At 52.6% G+C, this 12,892-nt stretch overlaps 3 protein-coding genes across 3 annotated transcripts; 1 reads left to right on the top strand and 2 right to left on the bottom strand.

Annotated features, from left to right (window-relative positions):
• Positions 1-1,343: 1,343 nt before the first annotated feature.
• On the bottom strand, positions 1,344-2,611 carry N7459_001749 (Zn(II)2Cys6 transcription factor domain-containing protein; the record flags this gene model as incomplete). Its single annotated transcript, XM_056940934.1, has 4 exons — positions 1,344-1,736; positions 1,798-2,118; positions 2,199-2,453; positions 2,516-2,611. 4 exons carry the CDS (start codon positions 2,609-2,611, stop codon positions 1,344-1,346), a joined length of 1,065 nt encoding a protein of 354 aa, XP_056805214.1.
• Positions 2,612-8,386: 5,775 nt separating this feature from the next.
• Positions 8,387-11,047, bottom strand: N7459_001750 (DUF2461 domain-containing protein; the record flags this gene model as incomplete). The annotated part of the gene is made up of 7 exons (XM_056940935.1): positions 8,387-8,419; positions 8,695-8,835; positions 9,610-9,982; positions 10,049-10,068; positions 10,173-10,226; positions 10,308-10,423; positions 10,480-11,047. Coding segments are annotated over 7 exons (1,305 nt in total), but the record flags the coding sequence as incomplete, so codon positions are not given.
• A 511-nt stretch (positions 11,048-11,558) lies between these two features.
• N7459_001751 (tRNA wybutosine-synthesizing 3 family protein) lies at positions 11,559-12,685 on the top strand (the record flags this gene model as incomplete). The annotated part of the gene is made up of 2 exons (XM_056940936.1): positions 11,559-12,017; positions 12,149-12,685. 2 exons carry the CDS (start codon positions 11,559-11,561, stop codon positions 12,683-12,685), a joined length of 996 nt encoding a protein of 331 aa, XP_056805216.1.
• Positions 12,686-12,892: the final 207 nt, after the last annotated feature.

Below are 12,892 nucleotides of genomic sequence, written 5' to 3' on the forward strand. Positions count from 1 at the left end.
GGGAGAAGATGATTACGGGAACATCCACTATTATACGTAAACCTAGTGTAGATGAACGCGATGGACCTGACTTGAGGTGCTCGATTCGAGACGATCGATTCCATTCATCAGAAGACACTCAACTGATGAAAGCATAGTAGTGATAGGACGTTCAAGAACATGAGACAAGACATGCAAACCGCAAAAAGACATGAGCATAAAGGACAAAGTGATCAGACAGCCTCCCAGATGTAAGTTGACACGCAGAGAAAAACACAGAACATGATGAGATAGATATCGCGCATAAAATCCAACCAACGGAAACCAGAAAAATTGACGAAGCCGACCATCTTTTGTTGCTCACACGAACAACGCAACAAAAAGCATTCAGAGCGGAAAGAGATTGCCCTCCGGTTGTTGTAAGGTATAACGAAAAGCAAAAGCAGAAATCCAAACCAGATACAGCCTAAACAGGTAACAAAATGACGAGTGAACCGGACCGTTAACGCAAACCTGGTGTAAAACAGATAGCCGCCCGAAATCGTGACAGGAGTATAAGAATGCCACCCGAGGTTGGAGTATCACGGGGGCATATGAGTGGATAGGAAAGAGTCGTTGAGCATGATGCGTAGTGCCAGATTACGGCTGGGCTTGGGCTGGCTGGGGAGAGGCCAGAGAGTGCCTGGTGGTGTGGTTTTCATATCTTTGGACCCGACCGTTGCTCTCGACCAGTCACTTGGGTTGGTCGTGAGAATCCGTGCAAGGCCTGCACTAGAAATCCACCTCCCAATTTCAGCAAATTTGATGCCCTTCCGCAATTAGCCAGAGTCGATGAGAATGTAAATGTATAAAAAATAAAGTCGTAGGCCGATAGCCCCAAGACCTTCAGGTCTGACGGTCTCAGTGTAAAGTTCGTGCGGCTCGTAAAGCTCATGGGTCCGCGTTTCGTGGTCTGGTGCCAAAACCGAAGACAAGTAGGCTGTGCATCGTTGATCAGGACTGATCCCGACTCGGATCCCCCTAGTTCGAGTGGTCTGAGAAGAGCTGTGTCGGCAATTCTCCTCTTCCCTGTTCGGATTTCTCTCGTGAATCTTCCGGTGACGGAATTGCTCATGAGCTTCACGAGGCCTTTGCGTCCAAATTGGAAGGCGGGCAAAAGAAGTCCTGGGGAACGCACAACGACGCCCAGCCTGATCGCATTGCTCCGATCAAGCCACGCTGCCTCTGGGTAACCATCCCTCCACACATGGTCCTCCTAACCGTGTGGCCAGCACACGGCTCCTTCCTTCCGAATCCCCGCATTCCGGCATATCCCTGCCCGTTCCTCCGCCGCTGTCCCGCCGCGACCCACCAAGAGATAACCCTTACTGGTTCAGGCCGCGCCGGTTGAGCGCATTGAGCATGTCGCTATCAGTACTGGAGCGACCATGGGAGTCGCCGGGGTTCAGCATATCTCGCACATTCAATCCGCTGCGCGCGGAGCCACCGGGCGTCGAAGTCGGGGGTGGTGTCACTCCGCCTTGCGGCGCTTGCATAGTCGGATACGGCGAGCTGTGGGGCGAGGAGGAATGGCGCGCATCGTAGGCATACCCGGACTGCGGCGAGGTGCGTCGATCGTGCGGTGGAGGATAGTAGGGGCTCGGAGCGGTGTGTATCTGGTATCCGGATGTGGAGCCGACGGGCGTAACGGGAGCGAGGTTGGTCGGATCAGGGTACTCAAATCCCGAGCCAGAGCCGCGACGGCCTCCAGGCTGTCTCTGTAGAAATCCAAACGCATGAGATCGGGCTTTCGGGGGAGGGGGGAATGGATTGCCTTACCGGATCCGGCATGGACGACGCAAGGGGCGGCGGGGCACCGCCGTACGGGTGTTGATACATCCCTTGAGGTGGCGGCAGGGTGGTTTCGGGTCCTTGCGGTTGCTGCTGGGGAGGGAGGGGCTGTCCGTGAGCGCCGTACAGGGTCACGCCTGCACCGGTGCGAGCGCCGCCGGGGCCATTGCGCAGATGAGGGTAGGCGGCGTGTGCGGGAACGAAGGCTTGCGCCTGCGATGAGACGGGAGTGAACATGCACTCCTGGTTGAAACGAATACAGTTGCTGCAGCGGCCGTCCTGCGAGCTCTCGAAACCCGAGCAACGAATCTAGCATCCGTCAGTATGTTGGTCCACCCCACCGGGATCGGCCATCGTGTCTTGAGATAACAGATTCTCCCCTCACATACCTTCCGTCGGCGACAGTACCGGCAGGCAATGGCCGTTCTCTGTCGCGGTGCTGCGGCTTGATAAACAACCTGGGGTGGGGGTTGCGCATAGACATCGGGGCGGTAGGATCCTGGCGGAGGAGGCAGACGGTAGGGATCCTGTCCTTGGACGTGTGGGTGAATGGCAGCCATGTTCGATGGCGGTGGATACTGCGATGGCGGCGGTGGGTAGTAGGCGCGGTCGTGGTCGGGGGGAGGATAAGAGGCCGGCGGATACTGATTGAACAAGGTCAGCATGACAGCAACAGGATCGAGGTGGAAGGCCGCGAGGCGCGTACGGGATAGGGCGAGTGATCGTCCGGCTGACTGTTCCACTGCGGCGGTGGATACTGGCCCTGGCGATTAGGGTCGTAGTCGGGGGGATGGCTGGACATTTGTGTGTTTGGCGAGGGAAAGGAGAAGATGAGATGAGTCAAGGGTACAGGGATGTGACGTCGAGTTATGAAAGGGGGACGAGTCGAATCACACGGGCGACGCCAGCATAGCGCGGTCACGCAGGGGAAATGGAGACGATGCAGGCAGGTCCAAATTGGTCGAAAAAAAGAAAAAGGAAATCAACGGGGGCAGACCAAAAAGAAAAGGCGAAAAAAACAAGGGAAGAAAGGAAAGAAGAACCTCGGCGGAATTATGACGTGAGCCCGATGGAGCAGGTTGTAACTAGTCAGTTATATAGAGTGGACAAAAAGGAAAAGAAAAATAAAAAAGGAAAGGGACAGGGAAAAAAGAGAACGGAGACCATACACAAGGGAGGAAGTGGAAAAAGGACGAGCAAAAAAGCACACCCGAACTTGTCAGATCGGAGAGAAGAATAAAAAGGGCGCAATGGAATTTTCTGATTGGAACTCGTGGTTTTTAAACGGGGTGGAGCCCGGGCAGCGCGGGCTAAAGCGGCGCCAGTGACCCATAGACATGGACGGGGGACCCTCTTGACGCTAGGGCACCTGAACCAGGAAGGCCCTGCTGGGCAACCGTGGTTCGTCGAGGGGGACCATGCTTGCGCTGGCTGAGAACGGGGAGGAAAAATTCAAGTGTAGATGCTTCGCCACACATCGGATCTGATTTCAGATTGGGCAAAGTATGTACATCATATGGGAGACGGGCGATGCTCGCCATCCTGAATGATAGAATCGAATACTGAAGGTGAGCGGAGTCTGCATCAGTATAGTCTTCTTTTAGCCCCCATCTATATCTCCCTCGGCCATCCCCGCTAAACGATGAAAGGGCAGACGGGGGGGGGGGGGGGGACATGCATTACCGAAAAAAGAAAATGAGCAAAAGACAAGACAAGGCAAGAAAAAGCCAGAGCCAAACCCTGACATCATCCCCGTCTGCACAGGTGACTCGAGAGCCAGGATATTTCATGGAACCCCATGCACAGGTGTGGATCGTCAGTGGAAAAGGACATGGACCTGCGCGACTCGGACCGTCGTCGCACAACCGCAACCGGCCCCGCGGAACCAGGATTCTCGTCCACGGCAATGGAGCGCGGGTCGGGGCGAATTGTTGCAACCTAAACCGCTAGGGCGAGTAGGGGCTTGTGCTGTAACCTATACTACCTACTAGGTACTACATTGTCTACTACGACTATGAATACTACTAATACTACTACTATTACTACTACCAGTACCACCACCGTACAGAAGACAATAGAGAAGAAAAAGAAAGAATAAACTCAAAGCAGATGGTCATCACACCCCAAACGCCCAAACACCACGAAGGATGAGCATAGTATCTGCTCCGGGCCGGGTACATGAAACTACTGCATGCACTATCGAACTTCCCTCGCCCGCTTGCAAGAGAGAGCGAGGCGGTGTGAAGTGGCGATCGGACTTCAGCTGAAAGACAAGTGGGGTTCAGCTCTCGCCACTTTTCGCGCTTTCTACTTCTTACACGTCGCTCCGTTTCCCGATCCGATGCTCGTCTGGTGACGAGCGGAATTCCGCTCCAACCTAGGCCCATGGCTCGTGGTTAGGTGGAGTGAGGGAGAGGGGGGGAGAAGAGAGGCAAAGAAGAGACGAGAGTGGAGGGCCCTAAGAACCCAGGGCTGTAGCACTGGATCTGAACGACCCATCATGAGCCAAGGAAACCTGCATTAGCGCTACGTTGACCGCTGACAGGGGGCGGGTTCCTTGTCTAAGAGCCACAACCACGTTGTACGGGGGGCGAGGACACCGCCAATCCCGTCCGTTCCACTTTTTCTTTTTTTTTTGTTCACCCTTCGCTTGTCTGGGAGAGAGAGGACAAATTGGGTCCCACGGATCAAATGGGTAAGCAACAGGTTACTCTGATTGGCTGATGGTTAGGCACCCCCTTCCGAGGCTGGAAATTGGCAATCTATCTCGGTCTGCGATGATACGAACTTTTGGCCTCGGGATACTCATCCCACGGGCCGCGCCGGTCTTCCCGCCGATCTCATGCATGTGTGTGCGTGCGTGTGTGTGCCATCTGGCCAAAAAAAAAAGAAAAGAAAAAAATAGAAAAGAAAAACAGGGGGACAAAAAGAAAAAGAAAATAGGAAAAAGAGAAAAAGAGAGAAAAAGAAAAAACGGCCACCAAAGAACGTTGGTGCCGTGATTGGCACCCGCCTTCTCCCCCTCCTCTCTCCATCCTCCCCCCCCGAATGATGCGGACATCGCGATCTACCAATCCTCTTCCTATTTGCCACGTTTTCCAGCCTGCATTGCCGCCCGCCTCTTTCCGTGTTGCCGCACCTCCACTTCAGCTCCCCTTTGCTCAACTAGTGTACCAGACTCTGTACACTCCGGACTCCACCCGAATCAAGGCCTGTTGGCCACTCGATGCGCTTTTAGTCTAGAGGGACTGAGCGCGGCTTGGGGACCCAACCGCCACCTGACCGATAGGCTACGACTTTTTCTCTTGGACTTGTTTCATGGATCGAGAGCCATTGGAAGGTCAGATTCTTGGGCTTGGCCCCCCTCTCCAACGGGATTTCCCCCCTCCTCTTGCCCTTCTCAGCCTTTTTCCTTACCCACACGGGAGCGCGTCTATCACCAAGGATGAACCCGTCGGGCACTAATAGACGCCGCCCGCATGGCTGGACGGTCACGGGACAGGCCGTAGCCTATGACAATGTCGACGGGTTGAGTCTGACGTGGCGCCCACTTCTGCACGGGATCCGAGAAGGCGTCCTAGGCTGGCCTGCATGACTGCGGTGACTGCAGCACGGCGTGACTGTATGACCTCCCCCGTGTGATGTGGAACTGGCGGTGACACTGTGCTTCCAAGGCTTCCAACGCTCGGGGCGTATCTAGGCATCCGGGTCCATCGAGGCGGGCAGTTACTCATATACTGTGCGTCGATCACCTTGCTTTTTTCGGCCCTGCTGGTAACCGACGCATGAGCAATCTGACACCTGCTGCTTTTCTATTCGATGCTCATCCTATCACAGGCATGCAATCCAATAAGATCACCCCGGCACGCTCGAGCCGAAGGGGGGCATGGTCTCAGCGACCACGAACCTTCCCCAGAGCCTATCTTTTGCCTTGCTTTCTTTTCCAACTGGTGGGAAACCATGCTTCTGTGTAATCGCTTACCTATCGCCTTGCTTTGGGCAGCAATGGGGGTGCTGCTCCGGCTGTGTATGCAGGAGGATATCACCTGTTGTTTATCATATGCAGGTATCCCATCGTCCAGTCGCACAGTCTTGGACCTTCCTATTTTGCTCAGACATTTCTGAGTACCTTGATTCATGGTGGCTCTTGGTTTTATCAGCCCTGGTTGCCATAGATCGCATGGGGACCTGTTACCATAACAACTTGGCTCGATCGCAACCGAAAATAGGAAAATCACCAGGCCTCCCAGGATATCTTATGTACCTAGGTACTCTTACAGCCTGGCACTACATTGTTATAACCCATTGCACAAATAGTATCGTAGCAGCGCTGTTGGATATATTGGCAAGGTAAGATGTCCATCAAAGGAAACTAGTATAGGATGATTGATGGCGCAGGATCTCTATCGAGTGCTAGATGACATCTCCTTGCCGAAGAAACAAAAAAAAAAAAAGAGAAAAGAGACAAACGTACGCAGGAGACCTGGAGAACAGGCAGGAACGGAGAAATAGAGTACAATAGGGGAGGAGAGAGGATGGAAGTCCTCCAAACTGAGAGCTATCTACACAGCGCTGGGGCTGCCTAAATCCTTAGGCATCATATAATCAATAATATATTTATGTTACCTTTCTACTAAGATTATTGTTCGATATATAAGGCCTATACCATAGACCAGGCACTTATTCAATGAGCCCCTAAATGGCCTATAAGACAACAGGCGTTGTAGCATAAGCCTCCTGTTTTCCACACAGATCACGATTTTTCAGTCCAGCAGGTATCACTGAAGGGTTAATGACCCAGAAAGTTTCAGCTTACAGCGGCTTTCCATCCTACCTAGGATCTAATAACTGAATTAATACTTATATCTGTTTGCTTTAAGCGCTAACAAGCTCTGCTGTTCTAACACCTTATCAATATTGGTGAAGACTTGTGACTTGCTCTCACTTGTCTTTTTAGTAGCTCAGATTTGGTATTTCTATTGACCATACTCTCTCCTAGTCACTCTCCCTAGTCATCTAAGGTATACTCCGCGGAACATTCTGTGCTATTGTCGGTTGTGCCCTAGGAGTCCACATAGAGAAATAACTCAGAGTACCATCTTCTATGAGTAAGACCCAAGACCCAAGACCCTTTCTATTCGGCTATTGTTCATCTAAAGCCTAGTCGATTTTGGAAAGAACCATCCGAACTGACGCAAGTTTGATTGGTCATAGTACATCATGGAAAAAATATCCCCGTGCTTATCTGTGAAACACCCAAGATTGAGGAAATTCACCCTTCATACACCAAGCCACAAAGTCCGGGTCAAGGTTAACCATATTCTACCATATTTAATTCTTAGACCCTGTTACATCGTATCATAGCCATGGAACTCAATATGAACAACCAGTTCCAGCCCAATCCTACACCCACAGCCACCAGAACCACAAACCAACCCGACTCAATGATGATGAAACCAGTCTTCTACAGCCATGGACGTCCATATTCACCTATAATCTTACTCCCCACTGGTTTGCCAATCTCGTACTCTTGGAAACACCAGCCCATGCCAGACCAGGAAGGTGCACTCAGGTAACCAAAAAGCTGAAAATCTGGGACGCGGCCGCGGAGTCCCGACCCGACCGAATCCAATCCACATGCGGCAGATGGAGTCATCCAAGGTTTTGTCTAGCGGGCATGCCCGCCAACGGGCCGAATGCCGCATGCGGGTGCTTGCCGTGGCGAGAATGTGTATATGTGTGTCACGGCCCCGGGCTATGCAGACCTAGGCCGATACCGGATTATGGCAGAAGGGTAATTGCGCTGGGCGTTTGATTCTTGTGGCGTATACAACGAAGGAGATCACTTTCCACCACTTGGAGGTCTTCTGTCATAAGTGGGCTATGAGAGAATTATTGGGAGAATGATGAGTCGTGGGGTTGGGATGATTGTTTGGGAGTTAGGAATATCCCCCATTCGGATTGATCTTATCCAAGTGCTGCGCTATTGGCGTATACTATATATATATATACATATGTTTCGGGAGATAATTAGGTTCTAGTAGTTATTTCTGTGGAATCATCGCCTGAGTCAATATGGATCACGCTATGAATCATTGGGTATCAGGGACGGGAGAGACGGGAGAATGGGAATGAGTGGAAATGGACCTGAATCAACACCAAGCAATTGATCTTGTCAATGCAACTAGACGTGATCACTGTAGTGACACTTCCCTGCGGTCCCCTGCCTTGCCGCCCCACAGGATTAGAGCCGGGAAAAATGTCCTGTACATATATGCATGCAAGTACGTGCATCTGGCCTATCGGTGTTGTGGAAGGGGAGCAAAATGACACAGGATGACTCGGAGTGTACCTAGGTATACCACCCAAGAAAGGCCAGGTGCAGCACCGAAGTGTTTCGTCTTCTGCGTATGGATGGGGCGTCTTGACCAAAGTTACAAGTGCCAGCCAAAATATACCAATAGCGCGCCCCCAATCAATCATCCTATAGGTTTCCAACGTAGAAGGACAAGGCCATAATGGCCTATTCATCTTGAGTCCTGCTGCCATGGCTAGCCTCCTTCAAATCGGCTTACAGATCGGGCATCACGACACTGTTGAGATACGTCACCTATTTGTAGTCGAGAAGCGGTCAGTCACAAAACCAAACCACACGAAACGCAGGTCTCCACGAAACAACCCCGCCCACAGTGGCCGGAGAAAAGAGAGGCATGGCGGCTGTGTAGCCATCTTGCAGGCTGATTCGGTGGCAGGGAGAAAGGGGACGGGCAACCCGCCCAAGTGGCTAGCTCAGAAGGGAAACGGGCTAGTCAAGAGAGGGCAAAATCGGCGGGGAGTGGGCAACCAGGGCAAAGCACAGAGCAGATAGATCAGAGGAGGGCTTACGAAGGGCTCCATGACCCCGACCAACGCGGCGATCCGGTCCTGGGCATCCGCGGCCATCAATTCAGCGTCTGGGATGGGTCGGCCGAGTGTGAAACTGCGCAGCCGTAGCAATTTGATATTCTGATTATCAGCCTCGTAGCCCTAGACGCCCGTATTAGTGATCCAGTCTCAAATTTTGTCAGCGCGGGTGATTATTGAGGGGGCCGTGGAGACTGGGCACCAGCCTGAACCATGGAACCAGATACGACGGCGTCGCTAGGAGGAAATCCATCCTCTCAGCGAGAACGCGAGGCCATTTCGACCCAGGGCAATGGTCAATAGTCTCTCTGCTTTGTCCGGGCGAAAGGGTGTGTTTCCAAAAACACGGGCTGCCCTCCCGCTCCCGTGCGCGCTCGTGTTTCCCGCCACTATTGCCCTTGCGACCATCTTGGTGCCTATTGTGATCACCGGAAGATGGCGACGGTGATGCCACCGCTGGCTTGCTCAGTGCTATGTGCAGTGCCCTCGGTCTGTTTTTGTTTCTCTGATTTGGTAGACTCGCCCAGATGATGAATCAGGAATGTGGTCGGCCACTGTCCAGGCGTCATCCCAACAGCAATGACTCCCCCTGGCATCTTCAAAGCACTACCATCCCTGGAAACCTTGACCATCGAGCTGAAATGAATACAAACTCCAATTCACCCACTGGCTTGAACCCAGGAGATGGGATGGACCTCGATCGCACACGCTGGCACCCTTAACGTCCCCCGAATGCCCTTGCCGCATCGTACAACATCAGGTGTCGCTGATGCGATCGAAACAGCATACCAAGATGGAAGCACGGTGGAATGTTACCAGACTGCAAGGCCTCCCACAATATGGGTACAAATGAGGGATGGGGTCGATAGGAAAACAGCAGAAAGAAATGCTTCCTACCTTTGGTTTGGTCTTGAGGGCAGACTCGCGGTTGTGGTGAACAAACGCTTCCACAACCGCGTCATCGTCATCAGGGGCTCCATTTAGGAAGGCTCTGCGCATTTCTGGTGCTCTAAGCACTTCCTTCCATTGACTGGCATTCTCATCGATGTCCTCTCGGAGCGTGGCAAGCGCATCGGCTTCTGGGTTCCATAGACCGCATCCTAGACCAGGCCAGGCGATATGAGTAAGGACAGACAGAGAGGAAACAAGATGCTGCAGAGACACCAGAAGATAGGGAGGGGGGACTATACAGGACGTACCGACGAAACACGAGCCAGGTTGGAAGTGAACATAGTACGCCGCATATGGGCCCTTTTTGCCAGTTCGGGACCTACTCCCATGATGAGTGGATGGTTGCCTCTTTTCTTAGCCCTAGGAAACACTGGTACTTACTTACCACGCAGCGGAGAAGTGGATCTAGTTATCTGTCAACTGCATATCCTGCATAGCTAACAAACATCACAGGAACACAAGCAGTCCTATCACCCACCCGCATAGGTATATGACAGGGGTCTACATACCTTGTATGGAAGAGGATTCTTGCTAAATCGGATATCTCGGTGAATGCGAAATACCTATCAAGCATCATCAGCTGGGCTATTCTGAGAAAAGAGGATGACAGAGATAAAAGGGCTGCAGAAAATCCATATGCCTACCAAGTCTTTCACGGGAAGTTCAGGAATGGTGCTATCCTTGTCAATGATCTTGGCTGTCAAGGTCTCGACAAAAGTTTCAAAGTCCTTCTTTGCCGCGCGGTAATCAGGATCGTGCGCTGGAGAAACCCTAGTCAGCGTGCTTGATAGCCGCGCTGGGCTTCTGAATTCTCACCTTTGAACCATTCTCTCTCGTTATGCTTGGCCAAGTCCAGCAGGAAGAGCTTGGTGTTGGGATGCAAGGTCTCCTCCTGATAGGGCACCTTGCCTGGGTCTCGCGCCTTGGGTTTGGGGATGAAGACCTCCTTACCGGGGCCTAACCCCGTCCGCACACCTTCACGCCAGAGTTCTTTGCCCTTCAGGGCTTCCTCCTCGGCCTTGCGGCCTTGCTTTCCCTTGTCTCGAGCCTTCTGCATGTCCTCGCTGCCTGAGTCATTGTCAACGGCCGCATCCGGGCCTTCAGATGACTCAGAGTCCTGTTCAACCCCCTCGCCCTCATAAGCGGAGCCTGAGTCTTCACCGGAGTCGCTAGACGGGAGATCCGGCTCCGCAGAACTCTCGGGCTCAAAGTACTTGCTCTTCTTGGCTGTGGATTTGACCTGGCTGCCCGATAGGGTGGAGTTGGACTTGACCCTCTTGATCTCTGCCTGCGAGGCGGACAGCCTGGCAGAGGCGCGTCGCTTTGGCGCCGCCCTGGGCGCTTCTGGCGACGCAGGAGCGGGCCGAGACGATCGTCGAGCCATAGTCGTGAAATTCAGAGATCAGCGTGCTTATTATAATTGGCCTAACACTCCTTGTGCTCCTTCGTGAATCAGTACTATACTTGTACCAAAAAGGTGACCACGCCTGTGTTTTGATTTGCTTTCCGGGCGAACACGACGAGAAAAAAGAAAGTTCGATATGTTAGAAGACGGCGAACTGTAAATGCGCCCGTGTAGAAATCTTGCCTGTGTAGATGAGGAGGAAAAGATCGAGTCCAGGGGCCGTGGGCATTTAATAGGGAACCCGGCCTTTCCCTTCTGTAATCCGACGCTGACTTTTGGCTCCGCCTTTTGCCGTCCGAGACTCGACTTTTTTTTTTTCTGCCCAGAATTCTACCATCGCCGATATCGACTCGACCCTGACACAATTGCGCCCTATGCGTCCAGTCTAGTGATTGCGTTTCGTTTCTAGAAAGGGCACTGAGGGTCCGATCGTTATACTCGAGGTCTGGGAGAGAGCGTGGTCAGCGACTACCGCGCAGCGGCCATCCAAATGAGCATTTACCCTTCGCCGAGTATTCCGGCGGTCTTTGAAACCCGGAAGAGGAAGATCGTGGAAGCACTCTCCCTGCCAGATACGGAATATACCGATCTTTCACCAAAGGGATCTGTCGATGAGGGCATCCGGCATTTGATCCGCGATATCAATGACTTACCGGGCCTAGTAACCACCAGCAGTTGCTCCGGGCGCATCAGCGTGTTTCTGGAAGGGCGCCAGAAAACTCCTGCGCCACAGCATGAACCGGAGACGCAGTTTGCCCCATCTGGTGGGAAAGGTACTGGCCGCTGGTTGTATGTCTCCCATGATCCTTTCGCTCAACCCGAACCCTCGGGTGTGACAACATCGCAATCATTGCATAAGCTGTTTGGTATGGTCCCTGGCGATGGCAAGCCACCTTCACTAGTGGGAGGGCCCACGCTGCGTTTGGTCCGGTTTCATTTTGAGCCTTTGGTAAGTGTTTGGATCATTTTCGTTTGTCTTGGCCGGTTCTATTTTGTACCCTCGTTAGCTCTTCACGCTCCGCTATCACCAGGCACATATGGATCGAAGGAGAAACACCAACCACTCACACTTGACTCCAGCTCCTCCATATCATGACTGCCACTCTCGCCCATGCTCAACCGGTCCTATCTGCAGCCTCCACATCAGGGTTCCGTGAAAGCGGCCTCCAAAGCCTCCGCTGCTTGGAAGGGGACGAAGGTCCCAGTCCTATTGTAGCAGTACGCTCATCTGGTCTCTCCCTGGAGTCAGTGATTGGGTACTGTGAAGATAACAATGCAGCCAATGAGCCTATCATCCGTAGCCTGGTCACAGAAGAGTATCTTGCGATGCTAGTTGCCATGGCCAACGAACGGTTTGGTGTCAATGTCGACCGTCGAGAGCGCTTCCGGGCGCGTCTTATGGAATTGTGCTCCTCAGATCGCAATCAGCTTCTGTCTAGGAAGTCAAAGGCAAAGCATGCAAGCTGGGAAGACCCGGTTGCACGAAAGGAGCGGAAACGAGCGGAGGGACTGATGAGAAAGAAGCAGTTGGAGAGTCAAAACACTCCGCAGCCTGCTGGACAGGATATTGGAGCCATAGCCGATGGGGCTGAATACCCCGCAGAACAAATACCCTGAATGAATGTGAACCTCGCGTTGTTTCTGTTGGTCTTGACCTACGTCTGCGAATCGCCCTGGATCCCTATAGGATTCTGCAGCCTGCAATCGTAGCGTAAAATGTCATGGCCCGATGAATGCACGCGCTGCTACAATTAAGCGAAAACCGACATGAAATACAGAGAACTAGTGCAATAAGAATATGTCATATTGACTATGGGCTAAGAA

The sequence above is a fragment of the Penicillium hispanicum genome (genome assembly GCF_028827665.1).
Source record: "Penicillium hispanicum strain IBT 35686 chromosome Unknown utg000001l_segment0_segment0, whole genome shotgun sequence".
In the NCBI taxonomy this organism is placed as follows: Eukaryota; Fungi; Ascomycota; class Eurotiomycetes; order Eurotiales; family Aspergillaceae; genus Penicillium; species Penicillium hispanicum.